The 27764-nt window shown below is 39.2% G+C and overlaps 1 protein-coding gene across 2 annotated transcripts in view; it reads right to left on the bottom strand.

Annotated features, from left to right (window-relative positions):
• GRID2 (glutamate ionotropic receptor delta type subunit 2) overlaps positions 1 to 27764 on the bottom strand; it is a 686989-nt gene that overhangs the window by 73946 nt on the left and 585279 nt on the right. For both annotated transcript variants that reach the window (XM_053941218.1, XM_053941219.1), the window contains one exon: positions 18781 to 18976. In XM_053941218.1, the coding sequence (XP_053797193.1) occupies positions 18781 to 18976 (196 nt within the window). The remainder of the gene's footprint in view (positions 1 to 18780; positions 18977 to 27764) is intronic.

The raw sequence follows: 27764 nt of genomic DNA, 5'->3' as shown, positions 1-27764 counted from the left end.
CAGCTGGGTTGAGACACAGTATCTTGAAGCTTCAAAAGAAAAGCTTCCCAGCCCCTCTTTTTCCCCTCTCTGAAAATACACTGCACAGCAATTTTGCATGTTTCCCTGCATTCTGCTAACCTACAGGAGACAGGGAGCACGGACTGCTAGCAGCCTGCACAAGCTTGGGCTGGAGCATGCAGGAACTGGTTTGCATCATGAAGCCCAGTGCTTCCATATCACTTTGCTTGCATATAGACTTTGGCTGCTTCAAAAACCTCCTCTTCCTCTGGAAAAACTGCATGAAACTAATTCTCTTCTCTGGCAGTGAATCTTCCCCCTAAGTGCAGCAAGCCATGTGGCCATGGAAAGAAGGAAATTGAGATTTTTTTCCCCACCCCTTCAGGCTTCTACCTTTCAGCAATACTTGGCATCCCTCTTCTCTGAGAGCTCAGAAGGCTGTAAGTTCATGTTGCAGCACAGACTGGTTCTTAATGCCACCACACCATCCCTTGTGACTGGTTTGTCAGGTCCTTGGAGACCCCACTGCGGAATGCATTTTGATTCTTGCAAGAAGATGTATTGAACCCACAGGAAAGGGGAGCATTGCAGATTTGAGCTATGAGGGTTTTCACTTTCTTTTGCAGTTTAGAACCCATGGAAGGCATCAGGAGCTGTGGCAGGGGGGAGAAGACCAGCACAGTCACATTTTTTACTCAGTTCAGGCTGCCTTCTAGCTGTCACCATGCAGACAACTGAGACGATGACACAACAGAGCAATATGTGACACAACTTGTCAGATAAAGTCACTGTAAGTCTTGAAGCTAGCTCCTGTCTCTGCTGCGCTGCCTGCAGCCAGTCTACAGTCCATGCCTGAAGTCACAAACTAGAAGTCAAACCTCTCAGACAAAACAGTGAATACAAATAATACTGCTGGAGTCACTCACAATGCACAGCCAGGGCTGCCAGGCAGAGCAAGGCCAAGCAGAGGAGCAGGCACCCAAGTTCTGTATGTGCAAAGGTAAATAAAGATGTAAACAGTATCCAGAAGGAGTTTCAAGTTCAGACAGCACCCAAAACAGTGCAACCGCTCCTGAGCCCTCTCCATAGCCATCCAGGGATTTAATGTTTACTGCTACTCTAATTTCAGGTGATAGCTGGGTTTTTGCGCCTTTACAGAGGGAAATACTTACAGCCTTTGCCTTCAAATGTACACAGAGCAGTTCATCTCTGGCCACAAGAATTTCCACTTATCCAGGGCTGTAACATTCATTTGGCAACCTTTGTAAATAACAAATGAAGTCCAAGTCACATACTTCTCTTATATTTGCTTCCAATTCTTCCTGACCTGCCCACAGCATAGCTCAGGTGCCAGAAATCAGTTACAGATGACAGCACTGAGAAACAGCTGCCAAATATCAACTGAAAATAAATAAATTACTGAAAAACAATCACTTGTGCTTGAGGAGTAATTCAGAACCAGTATTTTTCATAAAAGATTTTTAATCCTTTCTTTCTCTTGAAACAGGAATCAACAGAAATTCCTGTGTGGGACACTTGAAATTCAGAGATGTAATGTTAAACACAGAACTTTTAATTGGTGGAAGTGACAGATTGAGATAGACAGAAATTAGTTATCTTCCTGCACAAGGAATTTCAAGATTTTGAATTAAGGAAAAGCATGATAAATTTTGAGACCAAAAGCAGTAAAAAGAATCCAAACTGGAGAATATTTTATTCCAAAAAGTGGACTTCAATCTGAATTACTTTCTCTGCACTGGATTAACATTTCAGAATGAAAAAAAAAAAAAACCATTTTGATAAAAAAGGGGTTATAGTTGAATATGAAAATACCCTATGATGACATGTTGACAATTTTAGTGCTTTTGAAGCTACTCAGTATTTTATAAAATACTTTGTTCCTTACAGTTTCAATTATGATTATATTCCAGTGAATAAATCCCTAATGATAATTCACTCTGGTTTACTTGAGCCATGCTTTTAGACATCTTATAAAAATCTAAATATGTATCAATAGAAGCAATAAGCATTTGTGTTTCCTGCTTCATTCTTGATTTCCTGCAAGTATAATAAATCATGGAAACTTATGTCTCTTTATGTGTTGCCTAAGCCTGTCAGATTCAAACTTGGACAAAATATGCTGAAAAATCTCACTATATCAAAAACCAGGATAGTTCTTTGGTAAACATACAGTACAATTAGTCACCCAGTCTTACTTATTTTTTTTTAATTTGAATTTGATCTGTATACCCCACATCACTGGGTATACAAATAGAATACAATCAGGTTAAAATCAACTACTTGTTCTAGTCCTACAACATTAATAAAAATGCCAGCCAAGGTATTTTTGAGATGAGCGGTGATAAAATTAGTTAAAGTACTTATGAAGGAGAAAAAGAATTCATCATGAAGATAGAAGGTAATCAGAACTTATTTGCCATTTTAAAATGAAGTAGCATTTCAGCCAGAATTAGGAACATCAACTGAGATTTTCTTAGTTGAAAAATGCACTTGGAAATCAGGTATTTGTGCATGCAGTGTGGACAGCTAAGTGCCCAGTTAATCATGTACACCAGTAAACATCTTACTTGAGTGAATGAAATAATTTCATTAGTTAGCACCAAACTATGGGAAAGAAAACTGAAAAACACATGCAAAAGCATCATTAAAATCATTAACTCAGTATTTAGCACTTCATCCAGTGTGTAGCTGGTGTCACCAGCGTCTGTGCAGGGATGGCTTGAAAAAGGCCACCACCTTGTTAGGAAATCTTTCTCATCACTGTTGTCTTATTTATTTCACTGACAAACAAGCTGGACTATGTCAATGTAAAGAACAAATGTCTAAACTGCTGTTGCTTGCTAGTTACATTTATATCACAACCTAAGTTAAAAATAACTTCTCTCACAGGACTCTCCCATGGGAAGGACAGTGTGTTGGACACATGTATACTAAATGCAGGGAAGAACTGCAGTTTTTCTCTGGCTTTCAAAAAATTAGGTACTGCATTGCACAGGAACATGTGAGCTGCCAGCACAGTGGGAAGGGTGGAGAAAGTCCTTAACTGACCTCCAAATCAGAAAAATAATAATTTATTTACCCAGTTCTATATTATTGGCATGCTCCTTGTTCCTTCAGCATGTATTTTTAAGTGGAAAACGATGAACACAAATATTTTCTTCACTTGCTAAGGGATACTAAAGGATGCTACACAGCTTCTGACACACTGGTGATAAGTGCCTGACCAAGTTTTCAGGAAAAGCAGCTGCATGCCTGCATCTGAACAAACACCCTTGCAGCTCGTGGGGCAGATACAGCTCCTTTTTGTGTGCCGCTCTATTAAAACCTTGTACTGCACACATGTGGGCTCTTCTGAAAATATCATCCCTTCAGACACAAAGGGAAAATACAATTCCTATATCTATGTCAAGTCCAATACAGTATCATTGTTCATGTTAAATTTTGGGAAAAACTTTAATTTGCAAGATGCATATAAGAAAGCAGAGTAAATACAATGCCAGAAAAATATATTCCCTTTATCTTACAGATGACATATCTATGAAGAGCATATTATATTGTAGCCGAAGAAGGTAAAAGCACAATAATATTTTCTCTTTTAAAATTTCTTTTGAGTTGCATTTATTCCTTTTTGTCATATTTCAAATTATTTAGAGCTGAATAATGCAAGTACAGTGGGAATCTGAGGCCAAATACAGGCATCTACGGCTGGTGAATAACTAATAGTCACATCAGTGGGCTTACTCTGTACTTGCATGGGGCACACGCTAGAATTTAGGTCTAGCAATGTATGAGCTGAATGAATGAGATAAATCACAGACTGTAAAAATATGACAACAGCATAATAAAAAAATAAAGAAATCTACCAATTGAGAATAACATGATAAAGCTGAGATCAAAACTGCAGTTAAAAAATTTACACAAGACTTGTCATGGGTGTTAGAAATTCCTCATAGCTTAAAAATTTTATTGAGTACTAATAACTAAAATTAACTGAAGGTGTGCAATAGAAGTCCTGAAAGGATACAATTTGATGCAGTATCAGTTGTAAAATGCACCATGTGAAACTCTATGGGGACTGAAGGAACTCCACCAGGCCTTGGAATAGTACTAGAAAGAAATTCAAAACAAACCTTCTGTATGCTTCTCTGCTGTTTGGTTATGATTTGTCTTTCTTCAGCCAGGAATGGATCTGGATGTGATATAACATTATGTTAAATAATTCTTGCTGTCATGAGATTTGCCCTTTGCAACTCTGTTCACAAGGTTTGCAGCAGCCAAGTCAGTTGCAATTGGTGGATGGAAATACAAATTGGGCTGAAGTCTACCACTTACTGTTTCCAATGGATGCCAAATTTGAGCTAAAGATTTTTTGTGTTGGATATAGAGAGAAATTAACTTTGCAGATATGAGAAAGGGTGTGGTAGGAAGACAGAGAAGCCAGCTGATTAGAGGCTGAATCAGGCAATTCATGATCTTGAAAAGCAGGACACTAGTTTGGGAAGAGAGAGGTACAGCAAGAAGCGTAACAAAATCCATCAGATACAAAAAAATTTATGTGATCTTTAGCTACATTTCCACTCCACTAAACTTTATTTAAATTTTTCAAAATCACTATAGTGTCTAAAAAGGAGTGGAGACACAACAGCACACATGAGAGGATGTATTCAGAAGTACAATTCTCTAACTCAAGATTGCTATTGGCATCTATCAAAAGACAAAATAATACTTTAAGTATTTTCCACAACTGTTGTAATTCACAAACATGTGCTATATGTCATTATATTAGCCAGAATTTTGGTATGAGCTCTTTTGAATTACTTCTGGGTTTGCCTAGTTTGATTATTTTCTGAAATCTTATATTTTTCTGCTGTCTTTGCTGTGTTCCATTTGCTGCTCACTTTGTTAGATCTGAAAGGATTTAATGATCACTCTAATCAAGAATAAGATACGGTTTAAAGAAAACCAGCTCCTTCATTTAGCTTTCAGCACAGCCATAACATAATCAAAGATGTTCAGTTTAATAATAGCATAATCTGAAGGACTGGAAGCACTTTGCAAACATTCATTAACCAATGCTCACATTTTCCTTTTGTGAGAAAACATTCCTGCTTTTGCTGTCTACACCTGCCAGATGTGCACCTCCACTGTTATGTGTTGCCACCTGACTACGCTGTGAAACACAACATTTGGACTCGAAGAGATTCATACAACAACTTGAGTGTAAAGACATGACTTGGAAAAATGTTAGCACTTGAGGCCAAATTTTTGATCCTGAAGATACTGCTGCAGATAACCACCTAATATTTTTAATGTCAAATTCTGCTTTTGATCATGCAGTAGCTGTGGGCCTCCCCTCTATGAGGGTTGAGCAGACTGGTGTCCTCTATTGTACCAATTCTCAGTGAAAACCCATGAATGAGGTGACAGGGTACTGTTCCCTCACCAGCACTCTCGAGTGCATACTTTAATGTCACATAAAACATGACCGTGCTCAGAGCTCCTGCCAGGTGTGAAAAACAGATTGTAAAGGTTTTCAGACTTGGGTTTCTCACGTTTTTCTGACCACATGCAGTGTAGAAAGCAAGGCCATGCCATTTCTCCATGCTGCAGGACACAAAATATTGTTTTCAGTGTCTTCCGGAGGTTACAAATTCAGACCATTTTGGACCAAGTTATGTTGCAGTATCTTGGATCAATCACAAGACATGTCTTGGCCATCAATATCTTGTAAAACAGAGTATTAAAGAACTGCATCCAGGACTGAATGGAAGATTGAAGAGAAATTTAGAGGTTCCTTGGGAATTTATATTAGAGAGTGTCAGGGACAAGACTCACTAAAGGGAAGGTGCCATGTCCTAGATGTGTTTACTTACAGGGTGAGAATTCTTGCTAGAAAAGTATTTGTCTTTTGTTTTTTTTTTTTTTTTTTTGACTGGGATGGTTAATTTTCTTCACAGTAGCTAGTATGGGCTGTGTTTTGGATTTGTGCTGTAAACAGTACCAGTAGCACAGGGATATTTTCATTACTGCTGAAAAGCGCTTGCACAGTGTCAAGGCCTTTCCTGCTCCTCCCACCACCCCACCAGCGAGGGGGCTGGGGGTGCACGAGGAGATGGGAGGGGGCACAGCTGGTACAGCTGACCCAAGGACATCCCACACCATGTGACATCATGTTGGGCATATAGAGCCAGGGGAAGAAGGGGGGAACATTCCGAGTGATGGCGTTGCCTTCCCATGTACCTATTACACGTGAGCCCTGCTTTCCTGGGGATGGCTGGACTCCTGCCTGCCTGTGGGAAGTGGTGAACAGACTCCATGTTTTGCTTTGATGGCTTTTGTGGCTTTCTCTTTACTTATTAAACTGCCTTTATCTCAAGACATGAGTTTTCTCACTTTTACTCTACTGATTCTCTCCCTCATCCTGAAATGAGGGGGAAGTGACAGAGTGGCTGTGTGGGGCTGTGATGCCGGCTTGGTGTTAAACCGTGGCTGCATTACAAGGAAGTCCTGCTCTGAGGTCAGAGAGATAAAGCAACACAATCTTCCACCCTTTGATTGATGCTATGACTAGAACCCTTACAGACTTTTCTAACACAGCTGCTTATCTACTAGGTTTTTCATTACAGATGCATTGTGTTTTTCACCCATCTTGATACAGCCCCTGGGATTGATATCTCTCCCTCTCTTACATTCAGCGGGGAATGGGGTCTGTTTTATTTGATTAGATAGCCCTTCTGCAAACAGCCATAAACACCAATCAGCTCCCATGCAGCAGGAAAGCTTTAGAACTGGGAATAGTAAACAATTCTCTCCTGCCATTGCAATTCAGGAAGGGAGTTGTGCAGCCTATCTAGAGCAGTTATTTCATGCAAAAGAATAGAAGAATGATATGTCATTACAGCCTGGTTAAAATGCTTCTTAAAATACTCCACATAGCACTTTAATTCTCTCCTCCCATAGCTTAGCTCTCAAAAAGAAACTCATTTATTGTAGTCACATTTTCAAACTGGACAACTCTGCCACCTAATTCAAATGCAAGGAGACACAAACTGCTTGATGGCAATTTAACTAAAGAGAATAAAAGGTGGAAAAAACCCAATAATAACTACTCCTCAGCCTAAGGAAACATTCTGCTTATTTAACAGAAGTTTAGCTTTATATTTTTAGTTGACACAATTCAGGAAAGCCCACTTGCCTACCTGGCAATAAGGATGGAAAAGCAAAGCGCCCCCAAGAGCCTCTGCTCACATCATGACACCAGACCGTGGTGCAGCCTGACAACTTATGCAGAGGAGACTTTCTGCTTACTGTAATTATCCTTTAAAGAATTAACCCTTAAGAAGTAACATCCCAGCCTCAGGGTTTTGTTGACATGAGTATGGTTTAATCCCACAAAAGTTCATAGATTCTGGCACGCCTCTGAGGAATTACGTTTGTATAACTATCCAGTTTGACCACCTGATCTGCTTCAAACTGATCCTCTTTCTCCTCTCTCTCTCCTTAAACACAACATAATTTTTTTTTCTTCTAACACTGTGAATAAATGAGTAAGTTGAATTGATTGAAATAAATCAATAAAATGATTTATTCCAACAAAATGCAGTCTTACCAGAATATTTCCCACTATATATATTGAAATGACTGTCAAAAAGCAGCCAGCACCAAAAGTCTGCTCGGTCTCTTGTCTCCCAGACCAGACCTGTTTTCAGATTAGATATTAGAGATCTCTCTGGCTGTAAAACTTCTATGTGCAATAGAAGTGCATACAGGTATTTAGAAGCACAGACCTGGAGTTTGTAAAACTACCACCATTTTGGGGATGCATAGGATTCCTCTTTTGTATTTGAAAAATTACACTTTTTTGGTTTTATTTCTCTCCATGGTATCTTAAACTCTCCTGTTTTGAGACTAGGATGACTTTAAGAGCAATCATCTGTTTTAATTATACCTTCTGATATCTTAGAGGCTTGATACTTAAACACTTTAGAGACCAGAAAGGTTGATTTCCCCAAGTATTCTGCTACTGCGTTTTAGTTTGCAATTTAATTTTCCTGCGCCATTCTTATTACTTCACTAGCATGTCATTGCTTACCAATATGTTTATTATTGTACTGACTATTCATGGATGATATTGAAAAAATTTGTTGTTGGAGCAGATGCAGGCTGTCCTCATCTATCCACTTTTTTCTTTTCTATGACTTCCAGCTGTAAGAGTTTTCGAAGGCAAAAATTCTGAATCATTTCATGAGGAGCTATTGTCTTACAGTGGAGACTTCCTACAAATCTACTCAATGCAATTGCTTTTGCTGGTCTCTGGAACAAACTTTTTGTTTGTTTAGTAACAAGTTGTTGAACAGAAATTACCTAAAGTTATCAAAACTGTTTTATGAATGACAGCTACAAAAACATGAGACAAGATCCCTCTGTTACCTCTTATGCTTCTCTCATGATTTTAGACTTGCAGCCTCACAAAGTCATGCTTTAAAGCTGGAACATAGGGGATGTATAAAATGCGCTCTCTCATTATTTCCATTTGTGTCTCTTTTCTGTTGAATATATCCTTTAAACAACCTGACATTCAATCCCAGCATTTGCATTTGTTAATGCATCACAGAGTATTTGGGCATTATTAAAAGATGTAAATACACAAAAATGATAGCTGGAAACATTTAAGCAAGAAAGCAAACACACAACCAAGTTCTGTGCCTGGAGCAAGAGTGTGCTCTCCTGCCTCCCATCTATTGATTATGAGACAGAGTCTGCATTTTCCCCTGTCTGTGTGTGATACATCCCCAGAGCAGCCCACCATGCTAGGAGCCTGCAACTGGGCTTCAACGTGACAGCTGGAGTTTGGGAATGCTTCATCTGATTGCAAATGGAAATTGTTGCACAGATCAACAGTGAAAAATTGTAAGCTGATGGAGATAACAAAGGGGATGTGTAACACTGTGGAGAGGTGAAAGGTGGAAAGAAGAAAGGAATTAGAGAGCTGGGGAAAAGTTGGAGCTGCTGTTATCCAAACAGAAGGGACAGAGGGTCAAAAAGCAGACAAATGAAAAAGTAAGAGGGAGGAAACCAAGTGAAGTGAGAATTCAGAAGGAAAAGAACAAGCAGAGGTTGATGGAGCTGTGTAGGAGTCTGTGTAGTCCCCAGACGCTCTCGGGAGGGTGGTGTTATTAATCTTCATCAACCCAGAAATGTTACAGAACCTCTGCAGGACAAGCACTAGGTTAATGGAGATAAAATGGAGAAATAAGAGCTCACAGGACGAGAATAACAGATGCCTGATAACTTGCATGTCCCCTGTAGCCAAACAAGAGTGCTCCAAATATCAAACTACTCTTCTTTGTCAGGCATCTTCTTTGTCAGGATAACAAGAATGCAAAATGATGTAGCAATTTTTGACAGAAATTTTCCACTGATGCTTTTTAAAAAAGGATCTGGAACTAGATTTAGTCACAAAAGAAAATGCGTGGTTGTAAACTGCACAAATTCAAATCTTTTGTCGCCCTCCCATAGGAAAATGTCTGCAAGAGGTGACCTGAAGAAGTAAAAGAATAACTTCAAGTTATTTTTTGCTCATCCCAAGCTGTGCTTCCCTACAGATTGCACAGACACGACCCATATCTGATGTGATCAGACTAGGAAAACATGTCTGGGAGTTTGTAACTTCCTTCAGGAGTCCCTCTGGTTTAATAAAAAGCAATGCACATGCTGCTCAAAAACCCAAAGAAGGGAATATCCCTCCACAAGCTGCTGACACAGGAGGAGGTTCACTGCACTGAGGCACCTCAGCACAGCTTGCTTATCCCTCATCATATAGTTTTTGGTCACAACGTTTTTTGCCGAGGCAATGCCACAGATTGAAGAGCCTGGGAAGGTAGCATATAAAATTCTAGCAACAGCATTAGAGGTAGATTTATGGGTTGGAAAAAGTTACAAATATTTATTATCTAGCAAAAGTTTCCTTGCACTGCTTTTTCATTATATATATCCAGCATGTTTTCACTGTAAGATGCCACACCAGAACCAATATCACTCCAGCAGCAGGGCCCAAATAACCACTGAAACCTTCCTGAACTGACCCCTCAGTATCTTTCTGCCCCAAAGAATCTGTATCTTCCAAACCCTCCCTGGCTCCTGCAGCAGATAAACTTTGGTTTTTATTGAGAGAGCAACATGCAGCAGAACTTCCATTTTGCTACAAATATATCTGTGCCGACATTTCCATTCTCATACTCTTTAATAAATCCTGTGTGTTACTCAGGAGAGGGTTTGTAACAGCACCCAGGAGAGCTGTTTCTCTTTCAAACCTCTCCTGTGCTAATGCATAATAAATGCACTGATCACCTACTAAATACTCACAAACCTTTTCTTTTACAGAATATGACAACAGCATTGCTCTGTTGCATGTAAATATGCACAAACTAAGCTACTGATTTGTAGCGGTGGCTTCAGCATCCTTTTCTGTTTATACCATCCTTTCTAACAGATGCCTCCCTAACAGAGTGTGACCAGCTCAGAAAAATTAGGCAATAAATAATACTAGCAAAAAAAATTCCTGTGAGCATAATCCTGACACGCTCTTGCTCAGCTTTTACAACCACTGACTGAAAATGCACCCTTTTTCTTAAATTATTTCCTAATTGTCAGTTTTCTTACTCCCCGATACCTTCCAAAATTTTTGATCCCGTAAAAATCCCAGCTTCAGGACAGAACTCAGAATTTCTACAATTAATCACCTGCCAGTGCAAATGAAAGTAGCGTTCATGCTGCTTAGTTATTCAGAAATTTAAAGTATGCTATATATAATGCTTGGGATTATGGTATTCAGATGTCATAGGGCCATAGAAACAAATGCCGGACATACCAGCCTGGCAGCAATTCCCAAAGTGCTCAGCACCAGGAAAAGGCACCAAAAGATACAAAGTCCTCACACAGGAAGCCACAAGCAGTTACTCCACATGTGGTGGTCAAGGTACATTCACCATTAGAGTGTAGTGTTCCCACCTTCCCTATCAGACACACCCAAAGTTCTCCAGAAACAGCAAAAAACCCAACCAACCAACAACAAAATCAAAAAAACCCAAACTCCTATTCCTTATCTCAACAGCTGGAGACTGGGGGCTATTTCACACACAATTAGTTCTACTGACACACAAAAAGTTCTACTTTTTGCACGTGCCTGAGGGTTATTTTAGACCAAATGGCTGACAGTGTACCCTGGCCTGATAGTAGCAGCTGCCCCTACACTCCTACAGAGCTGTGCTCCTGCCATCAGGATGCACTCTGGACATTTTGCTTGAGTCCATCTTAATTAGTCCACTTCTACATAAGAAAAACATCAAGTGAAATCTCCACTCACAAAGGAATAAGTTTTCCTCTCTGTACTGTTTTGCCCTATAAAAAAATGACTACAGGGTTAGACACAGGCTAAGGTGTGAAGTACTGAGCTGTGCATTTGGCCATCAGGATGAAGGATGGGACCCACTCCCCCATCCCATGCTCAAAGGGCTGTCATCTATCCTTTCTCCAGCTGAAAAGTCTGGACTCAGCTCTCTGCAAAATGCAATTCTACAAGACTGAAGCAAAATTAGCTCCTCAGAGTATATTTTGCTGTTTCTTATTTTTATTGGCATTTCTAGTCATGGAATATGATCTTAGTTTGGTAGATACTCTACAAAATAAGCCACCAAGAAAAATATGTTGCCATCTTAGGCATTCCTGACCACTCTCTAGAGAAGAAAATTGCATGTCTACAACAGCAAAGAAAAGAAACTTGGACACCTAAATTAGATACCTCACTCAAGTTATATGTGATGAGGGTATATTTATAGCCATTGACAGATCAACGTGAAGCAAGGTTTCAAGAGAGAATTATCTTTGAACAGAAGATGGGATGTATCTGTGGGGAAAGCCCTAAATAACCAAGTTTTTAGGCAAACAAGTATCTGAAAACAAGCAGAAAACCTCGAGGTTAGAAAACTGCCTCTGAAATTAATGCAATGATGTTGTTGTTAATCAGTGAGAACATTCAAAACAAAAATGTAGCTGGCACCATTGAATCTGGAGAAATTGAGAAATAACAAGAAGCAATTGCCCAATAAAATCTATAAAATCTTATTTTCATCCTGTTTTTTTTTTTTTTTTTTTTTTTTTTAAATATTGTATCAGACTGTTAAGAACTTTAGTTCTCAGGCTCATCTTTTCAAGTTAGGCTGTAACTTTCCTTTGAGGATGAGGGCTGAAACGTCCGGCACAGAGAGGTTGTTTTTTGAGAAATACTGTTCATCTGATAATGGTGGTGTTCATTAATTTAGTTCATTCTGGGGTACAGCAGTTCTTTGGTTTCCCCCACATCCCATCTATGCCAGTATTTAGATGGTTATTGTGTGTGTTCCTCTCTCCCCTCAGTTTTGGCAGCTATAAAATAAACCAAAGGGAGGGAAAGAGTATAAAGAAGCAACAAAACAGAGCTGCTCAGCTGATGGGTAGTGATCATAGCACACCAGAGACCTGGTTGTCAAGGTTTTTGTTACTGTAATAACAAAGGGGAGCATTAAGGAGTTTGAAGGAAAGACATGACTACTGTCTTGAGGGAAAACATACCTTACAGAAGGGTCCTTAGAGAAAGCATAAAGATACTTTGCTTGAAAAAGGAGTTGCACTGGAAGCCCACACAAATGATTTCCAATTCAGAAATGAGAAGGCTGCAGGGAGAGTCAGAATTCACCATGAAAGGCCTTGAAAGTCAAGGCAACTTTTTTTTTTTTTCTTTTTTTTTCTTTTTTAAACCCAGGAGCATTTTCAGTGGAACTAAATGCAAAAAGAATTCTTTATGGAGACCTCAGAAAATAACAATGGAAACTACTGAAGTGACAGGCTGGAGGTCATATGGGTAAATCATAGACCTGGTGTGGAAAGTAAATTGGCAAGACTTAATTAGAGACATCAGCAATAGAAAAAAAAATTAAGATGATCAAGTCAGCTTCTGTAGACTTTAGGTTGAACCAAGTTAGTGGTCAGACATGAACAGACAACAGAGGAAAACACACAAATTTTATTCAGATGGAAGAAGCTCAGCTCAGTTCAAGAGAAATGAAACTTCAAGTTGTCTCCGTGGAGCCAATTTGTTTGGACTTAAGGGACAGGGATAAGCTACAGATAGAAAAGACTATGGTCCTGGATGCAGGATAGCCCACAAAAATTTCTGAACAGCTCTCGAAAATTCTCCAAAAAACTGAGAGATGATAGAGCAAGCAAAGACAGTCTACCTTCGTTCTACATGGAAGGTAGAATTCTACATGGCACAGCACCACAGCAGGACAGCAGTCAGTGACATTGGAGGTTGTTGAAGTGACTTGGGCGTACACAGACTGACCTTTGAACAGAAGTCAGGAGTAACTTGGGCAGCATTTCAGGGAGAGCAAAAGGATGAAGTACATTCAGTAGCATGTAAGATGAAACAGAAGAACATGAACTCAGCTAAACCTTCCAGAAAACTTTGGAGACAAAGAAATACAGCAAGAATTGGCTTGCTTTGTGGCTGAATGAACACATGTCCATGTAGATCCATTTCTTGATATGTAGGCTAACTCAAATTTTGACTTACCCATTCTTTTGAATAAAGTCCAGCTCTGCATAAAATAACTTTTACAGGTGTTCTACTCTAGATAAAACCTGTTAAAACTTTCTAGAAAGTCAAAGTTAGATCAGACTTTATTATATGCTCAGAAGTGTTGGTGAGGGAGAGCAAGCCTTTTGTTAAACATACCCTGAATTCTGAGAAAATGTGGTGGTAGGAAAAGTTTTGCTTTTAGTTTTTAAAGCTATGCACAGAATCTGCTCCATGCTCTGTTAACTGCCACAGACCAGTTACTGTACTTCTCAAACACACTGAGCTCACCCAGATAACTATTGGCCTTTTGATAATGCCTGAAAGTAATGCCACACTGTGTTTGTAGAGCTTTCTGGTCAGGATTCTAATTTTTATCACTGCTGTAAGTTTTTTAAAGCCCCAGATATGGCAGTAAAGATACACAGAATTATAGGAAAAAAAAATAAAGACAGACCATCCATGATAATACAGAGTAAGGGCAGTCAGTGCCTTTCATACTGCAAGGCATCCATCAACTCTAAATAATGAACTGTGTAGGAGATAGTAATTGCAAAATAGACCAACTGCACCTTCAGCTGTGGGACTGAACACATCAAGGTCTTAGGGGTACTTGTCAATCTTATTACTCATAGAGCAGACACAGAACATCTCATCTGATCAAGAAGCATCAGTTCCAGAAGCAGAATCAGGGACTGGTGTCTGGGTTGATAATTAACTTTCTAACCAACAGCTGCGTAGTGCAGCTGATTGCCTGCTTGTGAATTGAGATATACTGGAGAACTGTCCTAGCATTTTTATATGCTCTCACCTCTTCTGCTTCCTATCCCTTTCTTAGCCATTGCCAAACTGGTGCACATCCAGTATCCCAAAAGTGTGTCGTGGTTCTCTTTTCAGTGTTTGGTTTTTTTGGGGTTTTTTTGGGGGTTTTTTTTTGAGATTTTTTTTTTTTTTAATTGGGTTACTCCATGGCCAGAAATGTTGACAACAAAGATGTATGGACTACCATACATGAACTAGATTTTTTGTGGTGCAGTCAGTGAATCTGCCAAAAGAATGGCAATTCCAGTGGCAAATTTGTGAGTATATCAGGATAATTAATTAATTCAGGAGAGGTTTTGGCCCATCAAGATAAGTCTTCATGATGTTGCTACTGCTGTAAACAAATTAAACATATCCATGGTCAGTTATTAACAATTTGTTCTAGCACAGAATTGCAAATTGTTATTACCTCTTTCTTTCCCATACAAATAACATTAGCAGAGCTTTGTTATGGTCTATTCATAAATATTTTTACTATTACAGTATTTTCAGGAGGGTCAAAGTGCCATCCACAGTGTCCAGGGAAAACAAACGGACTCGCATGCTTTCACTTGCAATTAGGATCACAAGAAAATCCAGATCTCGTGAACAAATTCCTTTTGATACTGTGAGCAAATCAAAAAGGAAGTACTTTGAGCCTACAAGGAGTTTCTCTTAATGCACCATCCAGAAGCATTTTTTCACCTGACAATAATTCACAAGTTTCCTAGCAGCTAAATATTTCGCAGATAGAGTTAAATAGACAGAAGAGGTTTCAAACACATTCAGATTCTGCATGGGAAAGGAATTTTCCATTCTGTTCTACTGAGAAAAATGAAGATGCTGTAGGCTATGGTATCATGTTCAGAGGAACAAGGTGGGTAGGATAGGGCATTAGGCACTATTATACTCCAGGGAAGAAAGAGCAGACAGGGGCACAATAGAAGTGCTTCATTATATTTTAAATGGGAATAGTTCCAAGGATAGGAAAGCCTGTGGTGCTTGTAAAGGATTAAGCAGGGTAATGTGCTTTTTAAGAAGACATAAAGAGGTATGTAATGTGATATCTTTAAGCCTAAATGATTTTTCTTGGAGTCCTCAATGAATGTTTAAGCAGGCATGACTTGGGCCTCTGTAAATCCTCTCTGAATAAATAACTTATGCAAAAATAGAGATTCCTAGGACAGAATGAGATGCATATTTCATAACCTATGCAAAAAAAGGAAAATCAATTTGAGACACAAGAAACAGTTAGGAATAATAAAGAAAAAGCGAAGATAAAAGTGAATATTCTCCAGGATAATCCAGGCTTATATAAAAATATAGCTACCTCCCCATCCATTTTGATTTGACAGTGCAGGAAGACAAACAACTGAGTGCTTCCCTATCTTATATTCAGACCTTCAAAAGCTTTTTGCTATCTTTTGAGAAAAGAAGAGACAATAAGTGGAAGAAAATATCTAAAGTGCCTGTGCTTTTCAGGCTGTCTCCTGTTTGAGGTATTTAAAACTGCTCTCTCTTCAGGGTAAATCTATCCAGATGCTCTCTAGCTGGACCTGTGGTATTTAATAGCTGTTCCCTATGGATGGAACAGGAGCACACATGGTGATATGTATGCACCTGATTTATCAGAGGAACAGGACCAATAAATATCAAAACCCGAAAACTTACAATGGCATGATCTTCCCATCTTGTTTCTCTTGTCTGCCCTGCACTCCTGCCAGGAAAATCAGGTCAAAGCAGCAGAATGCCTGATTTAAAGTGGGACTGTGCAATCACTGTCATTGGGCTGTATTGTATTTGCACTCACACAGGTGCCACTCCCCACAAAGACACTGGTACAGCAAGCAGGCAGTCCTGCTGAGTGAGAGGGGTGAGGTGCTGAGTGAGTCTCTCCTCTTCCTCCTGTTTATATATACATTAGCATTAGACTGCTACTTTCCTCACAATAGAATAGTGCCAGCTCCACCGGAGCTGTCAAGATAAAAGCAAGACAAAACTAAAGAACTTTTAGGATTTTACAAAAATATTTTGGGAAGCGTCTTCTGTGAAGGCTCTTTTAACCTCATTTAACCTCTGAGGTGGTGCAGCAAGGCATGCTGTTAAAGATGGGAGTGTCCACTGCATCTCTGCACACCTGTCCCCCGTGGTGGCCCCTCCTATCCCAATCCCTTCACGGTCATTAATCAGCTGAGGGAGAGTCCCTTTCCCTGTACCTGTTTGGAGCACTCATTAAGTCTCTGCTGTCTCACTTGGCACTCCAGGAAGGTTTGCTGAGGTGATGCTCTCACAGAGCCTGGACAAACTGCTGCTCAGTCACACTTTAGTGCTGATGAATGGGAGAACCAAAACGAGGCACAGAGGAAGACCTGTTGGTCTATATTGTCCAGTGTTATAATCAGGTTAATATCTCTGATATGGCCAGTTAAATTCATTAAAGACCCTGAAGAGCATTATGAAGCATATAAATAGGCCAAGGGGACCCATTAATTCTTTCTGAAATGTTTTCATTTTTTGCAATGTGTTACAGAGATTATAACTCTGCCTTTTATCAGATACTTTTAAAAATATTAGTTTTCCTTGCCTAAGATTATCTTTTAACAGCACTTTCTTCATACAGCTTTCTTCCCATGCAGGCCAACTACAACTTCCCAAAAGCTTCTGGTGAAATAATCTTTTTTGGTGTAATTTCTTCCTGTAAATTGAAGGAAGGAGAGAAATTGTGCACCCACAGGTAGATGTGTATGTTTATTAGAATCAGACCTAAGACCTCTGGCTTTTTAAAACTGGAGGCTGGTTGGTTTGCTCACTTGACACAACTTAGTTTTTTGACATCATCATTTGCCTGTTCCTGGGAAGAAAAAGTATGGGAAATTAAGAACTTGGATGTTTCTGGTTTTGTAGGCTTTAGGACAGCAACTCCCATGTTTCTAAGAATGAAAACTCAATGACTGTAATCTGGAATTACCTGCCAGCAGGATATACCATTTGTTTGGTTTTTCAAGCTAAAAGCTGTTAGCGAGCACAGCTGTGTTTGATGTACTCTGTTTTTTTGATCCTTCTGAAACTCATTTTAAAACTTGGAAAGGGAAACCAGAAGAAGGGAAGGTTCTTGGTTTTGGGTTTTTTATATGTATACATAAAATACAAAAGGCAAATCCCAGCTTTATCAGCCTCTTACACACTGAGCTAAAATATGTTCTCCAAAAAAAAAGCAATTTCCTCTAGCCAATAAGTCTTCAGACCTTTTTTTCTTGCTCTTTCAGCTTATGACTTTATCTGAAAGGGTTTCAAAAGTGCAGTTCTCCAGGACCTCTCCTGCCTCTGTTTTTTATGCTCTTTAGTCCTTCAGAGGAGAAAATATGATCTTGGTTATCCAGATCCTGGATTGGGGATTTTAAAAACTCCAAATAATCTTTGTTATTTTTTAGTTCTTCTGTTATCAAGAGCTCACCAGTGATTTCATCATTCTTCTTAACATACTCCTTTCTCTTGTTACTACCTAGAGTGAGAATATCAGAAATGTCAGGTTTTCCTGGCCAATGGATTTTGGTGGAGACAAAAAAACAGAGTTCATCTGGATTGTCAGAAGTCTCTAAATCGAGATTGTAACAATGCGAACACACAATTAATGGATATTTTCTGTAAGAAATCATCACATATTGAAGTTTAGAATAAAGTCAGCAAAATATTATATTTCTTTGATTTGATTTAGAAGTCTGAATACAAAGATACAATGCTAGGGGAAAAGCTTGTATACAGTCACTCATCAACTTACATTGACTCTTAAACAGACTTCTTTCATGGGCTGGTGTTTCTTTAAAAGCTGCAGGTGTCAGACAGAATTTGGGACGGGACTACTGCATTCACAAATGTGCCTACAAAAAGCTCTCAAAGTGTTTTTCCACTGCCAAACCAACTACAGGATGTGTTTGTGAGATTTTTTAAAGTCAAATCATCCATTCCTGCCTTTGTCTCTCAAAACAAATGTGACCCAGAGCTACAACAGAAAGCCAGGATTTTCAGTGTCAGGAGACTACAAAAAAAGATAATCAATGTCTTGTATTCTAGGGTTCTGAGTCCAGTGTTCCTATTCCCATTTTGCACCCTTACAAATGCATCCATCTCCTATAAAAACACCTGTAAATACTTTTTGGAGCAAACAGTCTGGGTACTTACATATTAAAAGGATATTCAACGCCACAAACCAGAGAAGTCCCAATCCTCCGTGCCAGTGCAATGGGCTTTCAGGAATTGATTAAAGGCATGATTGCAACAGCTAAGCAAATGTGGTGCAACACAGAGTATCTCCAATGGGAAGCATAAAGGAAGGGTGCCAGTACCTTCTGAATGCCTGCAGTGGACTCCAGGACATTGTTCTCGGAGCCGTTGCTCCTGTTGATCATGCGCCACATCTGGGAATACATGCTGTCCCTCTCGAAGGGGTTCATCCCTTTCACCCGCACGTGCTCGTACACTGCCGAGTCCAGGACAGTGCCGTAAGGAATGTCTGTCTGCCTCGAGAGATCCTGGAGAGACCTTAATTGTTGGGGAAGAAAAAGACACATGGGAGGCTTTAAGCCATTTTTTCAAGAAGAAGGAGCTCCAAAGGGCAACACAGAGGAAGACACAACACAAGGTGGCACAACATTTTCTTCTGTTGAGCTTGTCTTCCTATTTTTTTATGATTTAAGACACAAAGAGCAATATGAAGAGAAAGGAAGTGGTGGAAAAAGTGAAAATGGATTAAAAAAGAACAGAAGGGGCAAGAGGATGCTGGGAAATGCCAAGCTCCTTTGAGCAGGGGCAAGGGAGAGGCAGGGAGTGTTGGAATCAGAAGTTGGATACCTGCCTACAGTGCAAACACACACCCTACTGTGGGGAGCTGGTGGCAGCACCAGAACTCAGGAAGTCCAGCCCAGAGCACCTGGGCTGAGCAGGTCTGTGTGCTCCTGGGTTACATTGTGCAGGGCAGTTTGGTGGAGGTGTTCCTGCACTGAACTGTGCATCCATCTCATAGGTCACATCCTGCATTATTTTCAGCAATAAGAACATTTATGTTGTACTGTCATTAACTGCTTTTTCATTGTATTTTCATGTTATCACAGTTCATGTTATTTAGTCTAATAAATTTGTTCTGCTTTACATGTCTAGTCTTACCCTTCTGTATAAACCAAAAGAAGTAAACCATTTTAGAAGTTTCCAGAGCAGCCCAAATGGGGTTTGGTCAACCAAACTTGCTTTGAACTTAAAAATTGTATATCAGAACCATTTAAAATTTCCTTACCACTTGTCTTTTATTTTCCTTTCCTCTAGAATTGCTCTCCTGTACCTTTGATTCTTTAATGGCACTCATTAAAATTTCAAAGTAACTACTGCAATACGTCTACTGCTTAAAACCCATTACAGCTTTCCCAGCACAAATTAACTGTGTATAAACTGCACAAATCTAGTGGATGACACATAAGGACAATCAAGGAGCTCAATGCTGTCTTAAAGAAAGCAATAGCAAATTATAAAAGCTTATTGCAGATACAGAAAATGCAAACAGCAATGTAGGAAATTCGTCAAATTCCAAGCTGCATTTCTAAAAATGTAAATATGAAGGCTAGTGAAAATGGCCCTGTGGAGCGGGGGTTGGAAAAAATGAAATTCTTAGGTGTTGTGAGGATGGCACTGAAGAAAACAGTAATGACATTTCACAGGATTTGTATGCCATGAACAGAACAGAAAGCAGGAAAAGAAGAAATCAATAGAGATCAATGTCAGGAGTTTAGATGTTAGCAAAGTAAAAAAGAAATCCTTTGAAGTTTAGACATATGGGCTCAGAAAAACATTGACCTAGAGCTAAATTCTAGTCAGATAACATACAGTAATTATAAGGAAGGGATAAATGTAATTGCGAGGAGTAAATAACTAATGGTATTAAAAACCCTCAAATCATCTCGCTTTCTCCAACAAAATTACATTCCTTTTACACAGGGATCCTGCAAAGAATCTGTACATATATGGCATCATCCATGGTGAGATGCTACTTCCTGAAACCAAGTGTATTGGTATTCTACCAGAGGACCAAGACATGCCCTGTTCTATGAGGAAAAATATGAGACTCGGGCAGACTAAGGCATCAAGACAATAAGTACTGTGTTACTTATTGCAACTGAATAGTAAAAAAGAAATATAAATTGTCAAGTCCAGACAAACACCTATGAGTTCTGAAAGACTAAATATAAAGTGGTTGATCTGTAAGCAAAAATGTGAAACCTCTTTACAGCCAGTGAGTGAAAGAAAGCAATAAACTTCCTTTCAGTAAGTTTAATAAGCATACTGAAATAAGGATTAATACAATTTTAAAGGTCAGTCCTGAAGTCTAGACATAGATGCCAGGTAGGTTTCACCAGGGAAAGCAAGTGAATCATCTATTGAAATCACACTTTGAAATTACTCAGAAACCCCTCAGAATTTCAAAAATAACTTCCTCTCACAGATGGTGGAAGCAGACGGACAATCTTCACAGGAGGAGTTTAGAAACATTTCCTAGCAGCTCTGAGTAGCAGTCAGAGTGGTTGCTCTCAAGGGATTTCAAGGGTAACAAGAGCAGCTTTTGCGGAACTAAAAGGCTGAACAAGGAGAGTGTGACCCTCTGCATGGGGACAGCAGTCACAGCTAGAGCTGAGGTACTCAGTGCCTGCATTGCCTCACTCTTCCTCACCAAGGTCTCCCAGGCCTTCATGCATACAGGCAGGCTTCAAGAAGGCAATGAACAATGAGCAGTAAGTTGTCAGGTAAATCCCAACCAGATGAGGCAGGGATTGATTGGGATCACTAGATCCACAGAAGTCAGAGTGTGCTGAGAAAGCTGGTCCATGTCCTTGCAAGGCCACCTGCTTTAATTTTTGCAAGGTGAAGGAGGCTAGGGGAGATCCCTTGCTATAGGAGAAAGAAAATATCCAGACTATATTAAGAAAGTGAAAAAAGATGATTCAAGGAATTACTGCTGGTTGTCCAACCTCATGGAGTGAGTCCTCAGCACATTTCTGAGCACATGAAGGAAAAGCACACTACTGAGAGCACTCAACATTGGCTCACCAAAAGTAAGTCATGCCTGACAAATTTGGTTGCCTTCTACACTAAAATAACTTCATTTGTGGACAAGAATAGAGATATTGACATAATTTACCTTTTGCAAGGCAGCCTGCCTATCTGCCTGCCACAATATTTTTGTATCCAAAGGAGGTCTTTACATACAGCTGTGAGGGAAAGCAGATTTGATAAATTCCCAATTGGATTGTCATGCTCATGGCATATCTCACCTGCAGGCTGCTAACAGGTACCCCAGAGGTCTAACCTGAGACGTGTCTTCACCAGTGACTTGGAGGAGGTAAGCAAGTATCTTCCTGTCAAGTTTGCAGATGACATGACATGGAGGGACCTGCTCAAGGACTGGCTGAAGTTCAGATGGGCCTAGAAAGGCTGGAGCAATGGGGTGTGAAATTCAGCAAGGGCAAATACAAAGCTCTGTACCTGGGGATGAATAAAACCCTGCAACAACCAGGCTGAGCACAGCTCTGCAGAAAGGCACCCTGGTAGGCAGCAGTGGACCTTGCTGAGAGCTTCTCTTTATTTTACCATTAGGCAAAGTGTTGTGCAAAGTGCTGACAGTCTGTCTATCTGTCAAAAGCATCACTGATGAAAGGCACTAGATAAATACAGTGCACTGTACTCATCCATTCTGCTCCTGCTGCTGCCGCCAGTACATTCCTGTAATCAACTGGCAGCAGTGCAATGAGCTGTCACAGGATGCATACTGCAATGTCCTGTAATTGTTATTTGTCATACTAGAAAAGTGTACCAAAAGTATTTATCCAGTCTCCAATTTCTAGTGACAACACTTAGTAAAATTGCAATCATTACTTTACAGGACTCTGTATAGCCATATCATTTCTAATAGAACAAGCAACAAAGCATTTTTTGGACATATTATTGTTAAGCAAGATATAATTGACAGGTGTAGCTGCTGCCACAAATCAGTTAAAAACAGCACAAAAGAAAAAGAGCTCCTGTGTATATCTTGTGGCTATAAAAGCAACTTTGTAATTTTCAGAAGGGCAAACCAGCACAAGACATGAGCTATTAGTCTTGGAGTGTACTACAGCCAGGTATGGGAAGCAAACAGGCTAAGAAGCAAGTGTGCTATCACACACAAAGGCACCACCAGCAGGGAAATAACAAGGGGAAGAATTATGTCAATGCCTTCAGGAAGGCATGTTGTAGCTACCACGTCTGGCATTAACTGGAGTCTGCAGTGCCTCACTATTAGATGTGCTATCCTGAAGCGCAGGATGCTTCTCAGCTGCCCTACTTGCATCTTTTCACAGTTGCAGGTGGGGCTCCATGCTGAGAAAATGATGACAAGAGGACAAAAGAAAGACAAATGTAAGTGTAAATTCTATGGATGGGCTAAATGCTGTTGTTGGCAGTAAACCCAAAGTTCTGGTTCACCTGACCATATGCTGAGGAGCAAGAAAGAAATTTGGGAGCCTTGGAGGTGTACATGTGCATACACTGCTGCATAGGCAAGTTGCAAATACAGCAAAGATCTATCACACATCAGTGACTCCCTCCTCTCTCACAAACATGTAAAATGGGATCATAATATATATGACCTCCTTCAGAAGCTGTTTGTTTAATAACCCACAACTCTGCCGACTGTTGCCGAGACACTCAACCTAGAAGGTACAACAAAACTAAGTACAGCAAAACAAAGAGAAATTACAAACTTTGAAAGAACTACTAGAATTATTAAACCATTGAGGTTCCTTTACAGAAGAAAGAACTCTTAAAACTGCTTTGCCTCCAGCCTGGTTTATAGGTTACACATTGGTTGGTGTACCTCTGCTCCTGGATTAAACAGCTCATTCTCTTTTCAGACAATTGCCTTTTGTGGACATGTAAATCCTCAGCCTTACTGTCCCCCAGTTTCACCACACCAGATCTCAAAATGAGGAAAAAGCATTTGTCAAGATAATTAATTCGTACAAGGGATACTTTGATGCCCAACTCCTGATTCCATTAACCACACTGAAATGTAATTTTTTGATAGTTCTCTGATGAACTATCTGCAAAGCAAAGCACTCATTAGCATGAGTAAGCAAATTATAATTTCACATTTTAAAACTTTTTTCTCTTTGAATTTCTAGTTTTGAAGCAATAAGGTAATGAATTATAAAAATTGTTAAAAAATATAAAAAAGCAGATGTATCTGAAAAAATTGTTAAAAAATTAGATACCTTTAACTGAGTTTGAGTATACAAATACTGAGTTTGTATGCAGACAAATTCTACTTCTAGGGAAATGACCATGCAGTCAGATCATTCACATTAATTTTGTCTATCACTCACGCAGCATTTTGAGGAAAAATATTATATGTGGCCTTTATGGTAATTTTTTTTTCTCATTGCAATTACTGGCATAACACCAATATGATCCTAAATTAACTAGGTGAATAGCTATAGGGCTATTCTGAGGAGGAACTGAATCATTTGAGGAAGAGTTATTAACAGATAGATGTATTTTTCAGCATTTGTTGATTTTGCTTAGTATTCTACACCTTAATCAGGCAGCAGTTGTCAGGTCACTTTAATTTTATGGCTTAGTACAAATCAGTTACTTTGCAATTTAAGAAATTTTCTCTGCCTCCAGCTAGAAGAAAAATATAGTAGGATTTGGATAGGTTTCTTTCTCCAGAGCATACCCTTTTCTATAAACTCACATCCTAGACTCAGAATTGGTAACATGTTCACATATGTCAGCCAAAAGTATTAAAAAAACTACACAGAAAAATGTTGCAAAGCAAAAAGTCAGCTTCATAAAGAAGGAATTGAAATTCTTTTTAGGTGATAAAATACCACTGAGGTCAGAGACTTGGGCATCAACACATCTTTGTAAACCTGGGTTATAGATCAATTTGGGCTAGCTGTGCTAGACTTGAGTGCTGCATAGAGCTGTCTCTAAGAACTAGCCACTAAATTTTCAGCAAAAAACAACCAAAGTCATGGCCTACACTGAAGTCTTTATTTATGACTGATTCAGATCAAGCTTTTGTGGGGTGTTTTGTTCATTTGTCTGGTTGGTTGGATTTTTTTTTCCTAGGACAGGAAGGAATAATTCACAAGCAGATTTAGGGTTAGGGAACAGGGCACATTAAGCCAAGGGGTTTGACTGTTGTCAGGGTGAGCTGTGGCAGAAACCTGTAATATTGCTTGCAGGCTGAACCATGTTAAAGAAAAGATTAATGGACATGCATCAGGCAATATCTAATAACTGCATTCTGTGCAACCCCCTTGCAGAAATCCTGAAGTCAGTTGCACTGAGTTGTATAAAGCCTTAAGGAATTCTTAGCTTCAAGTGAATCATGGTTTAGCAAAATGTTGTGAAAAGAATGGCTGAGAAAGAAAGACGTGCTTTCCCACTATGCCTCCATTTTTGGAGGCAGAGGTCTCACCTATCAAACAAGACACACTTGTTATCAAATGAAGAACATAATGTGAACTTCTGATTTTACAGAAGACAAAAGATGCACATTTTCCCCCACAACATGTACCATCTAAACTCTCATGCTTCCACATTTTAGAAGTGGATTAAGCTTGAAATCACCTAACACCAGGCTTTCATGTGGCAAATCCTTTGACTTCTCTGTTCACCCCACTCCCACAACCTTCCTGCAAAATGTCAGTGCTCATGAGGTGGTGACACTCTCTCCTAATCCAGAAAAACAGTGCAGTAATTTGAATAAAATCAATCTCTGCCAATGGACACTAATTTGGTCCTAAAGGAATCATAAAACATAATAATGTCAACACTGGCTCAGTGATGAAATTCAGAACATGAGCATGTCCTAGAAATAGCTCAGGACCTCTAAATTTATTTGGCATTTACCAAGAAAAGCCACTCCTAATTACTATTAATTTATGTTGCATTTACAAAAGCGATCTAAAGATTTAAAACGCATAGAAATTATGCTTTGCTTCCACAGTGCTTTGGCATTTGAAATGCTGACTGTGTTGATTTAAATGTCATCTGCAGTGTGGGTCAAGTGTGAACAAAAGATGCATCCAGGAACTACTTTAGAACTTGAGTGCCTCTGCTCTTGATATTGCATATTGGCAGAAGGTGACAAGCTGAGCTCCCAAAGGTATTAAGAGTAACCATTTCTCTGGAAAAGCAGATTTAACACTCATTCTTTTTCTTCTAGTTTCTCTGAATTAATTTAAAAACTGCAAAAATTTGATTCAAACTGAATGTTGAAGCAGAGCACAAATGCCATCAAGTGAGGTTATGCAGCAAAGATCTACTTTGAAACTCTATAGGGAAAGGGAACACTTATTTCTCTAAGGGTCCTCCTTAGTCGATGGGCTGATAAAAATTTGCATGCCTTGCTATTCAAAATAGAGCTCTGGATACCATGAGACACTGACTAGGAAGAATGGCCCAGCCTTCACTCCAGCTGAACAGGGGAAGCTGCAAGAGCTCTGAACACAAACTAGCTTCATATCCAAAAGCTAAAATGCAGTAACTACCAAATGTTTCATGGAAATGAAATGTACTGTGGGCTGCTTGAATCCTCCTATCTTTTGTAAAAGATATCACGAGGATCATACCTATGACAACACACTGTAATATCTGATGCTAGTTGGAAATCTGAAATGAAAAATTATTAACTACTTTTTATATCTGTGCAAACCCACTGACTTCAATTTCTTTCCTTTTTTTTCTGGCTAGTCTAAAGCTAACAAGCACTACTAGCAGAATCTGGATTATTTTTTTTAATGCTTATACTAATTTCCATTCTGGCCTTGAAGGCTCCCCAAGGTACAATTTGTACTGTTAAAAAAAAAAAAAAAGAAAAAAGGAGCATCAGCTTTTTTCTTTATTGCTTATTCATGTTTTCCACTTTGCAGTAATTCAACATGATAAACAAACCTCTTCTCTCTTATGTGCTGGTTTAAGTTCTAGTTTTGGCAGTTTTTTAAACTGAAGTTTTATACTCACACCATAGTTAGGATAACTTCATTCCCTAATGGATACTAAACACATCTAATTACTCTATTTTTGAGCTGGAAGTGCTGTTGAAAGATGTCTGTTCTTTCATTCAAGTAGCTTTCCAGCTGCAACATTTTCTACTGAATAAAACATTTTCAGTGACTCTGCCCATAAATAATACAGCACAAAGACCAAGGTAGTCCCAACTGTACATAATAACCTCAAAATTCCACTGAGGTTTTTCTAGTGACATCAGAATAAACTGCAAGAAAAAGCTGAAGATGTATTAAATTATAGTTTGGATATATTTTATTCTTTTTTACACATCATAAGAAAACAGACATTTGTCACAGTAATTTGAACATTTTTCTACTTCAAAACTAGAAGGGAAATTATTTCAAAGCAGAATGCAGAAGCATATTTCATTCTTGTAAGGACAAACGGAATGAGTGAATATATCATTATAATTTATTTTGCATATATAAATTCCCATGTTTTTTCTTCACAGTCCTTAGTCAAATTTAAATTGTTTAAAACTTAAAAAAATAAATACACCAACTTCCCTCAAAATATCAAGATCAATGTTGAAAAACATTGACACAGAATATCATTTTACTCCCATCCAAATTTTGAAGGGATTATAATTGACGCTACAGAGTCAAATGGTTGGGTTGTGCCAAAATACCCTGGCAGCATTGCATCATCTCAAAATTTGTTATTCAGAACACAAAAAAAAGGTAACTTGATTTAACTTGTAATGCAACTGTGTCAGGGGAGTAATTTTCTCATTTTCTCATGACTTTAGTCTATTTTATATATCTCTCAGAGTATGAAGCCCTCTAATAGATGAAAGTGGTGAAGTTGTTACCTCAGAAAGGAAGGATAACAACCATAGGAAATTTCCAATTTGGAGTGTAAGGACTTGCAAAGCCTAGGCAATTTGGTCCATGGAGCACCAACTTCTCCTTCCACTTCCATCTCCCAAGAGGCAGGACATAACCATGCACTCAAAGTTAAGTACTGCTTCTGCTCTTGGGTCCAGCTTGGGCTTCAATTGCAAATGAAACTTATCTGCTATTGCAGATGTACACCAGCCTATGTGAAAATCTGGACTGGTTTTAGCACACAGAAAATCCTCAGCTAGAAGAGAAGCACCTTTGTGTGAGGACAGTCACTGCTGGCGTGCAATGATGCTTGATCCTGACCTGTGAATTCACAGGAGGCCAAGGCTCCCCCTGCTCAGTCTGTGACAATGGCTCACTGTATCAAGGGGAATTTCAGAGAG

Source organism: Vidua chalybeata, chromosome 4, assembly GCF_026979565.1.
Source record: "Vidua chalybeata isolate OUT-0048 chromosome 4, bVidCha1 merged haplotype, whole genome shotgun sequence".
NCBI classification, from domain to species: Eukaryota; Metazoa; Chordata; class Aves; order Passeriformes; family Viduidae; genus Vidua; species Vidua chalybeata.
Note: the sequence above shows the minus strand (reverse complement) of the source record. Positions and strands in the feature narration are given on the sequence as shown.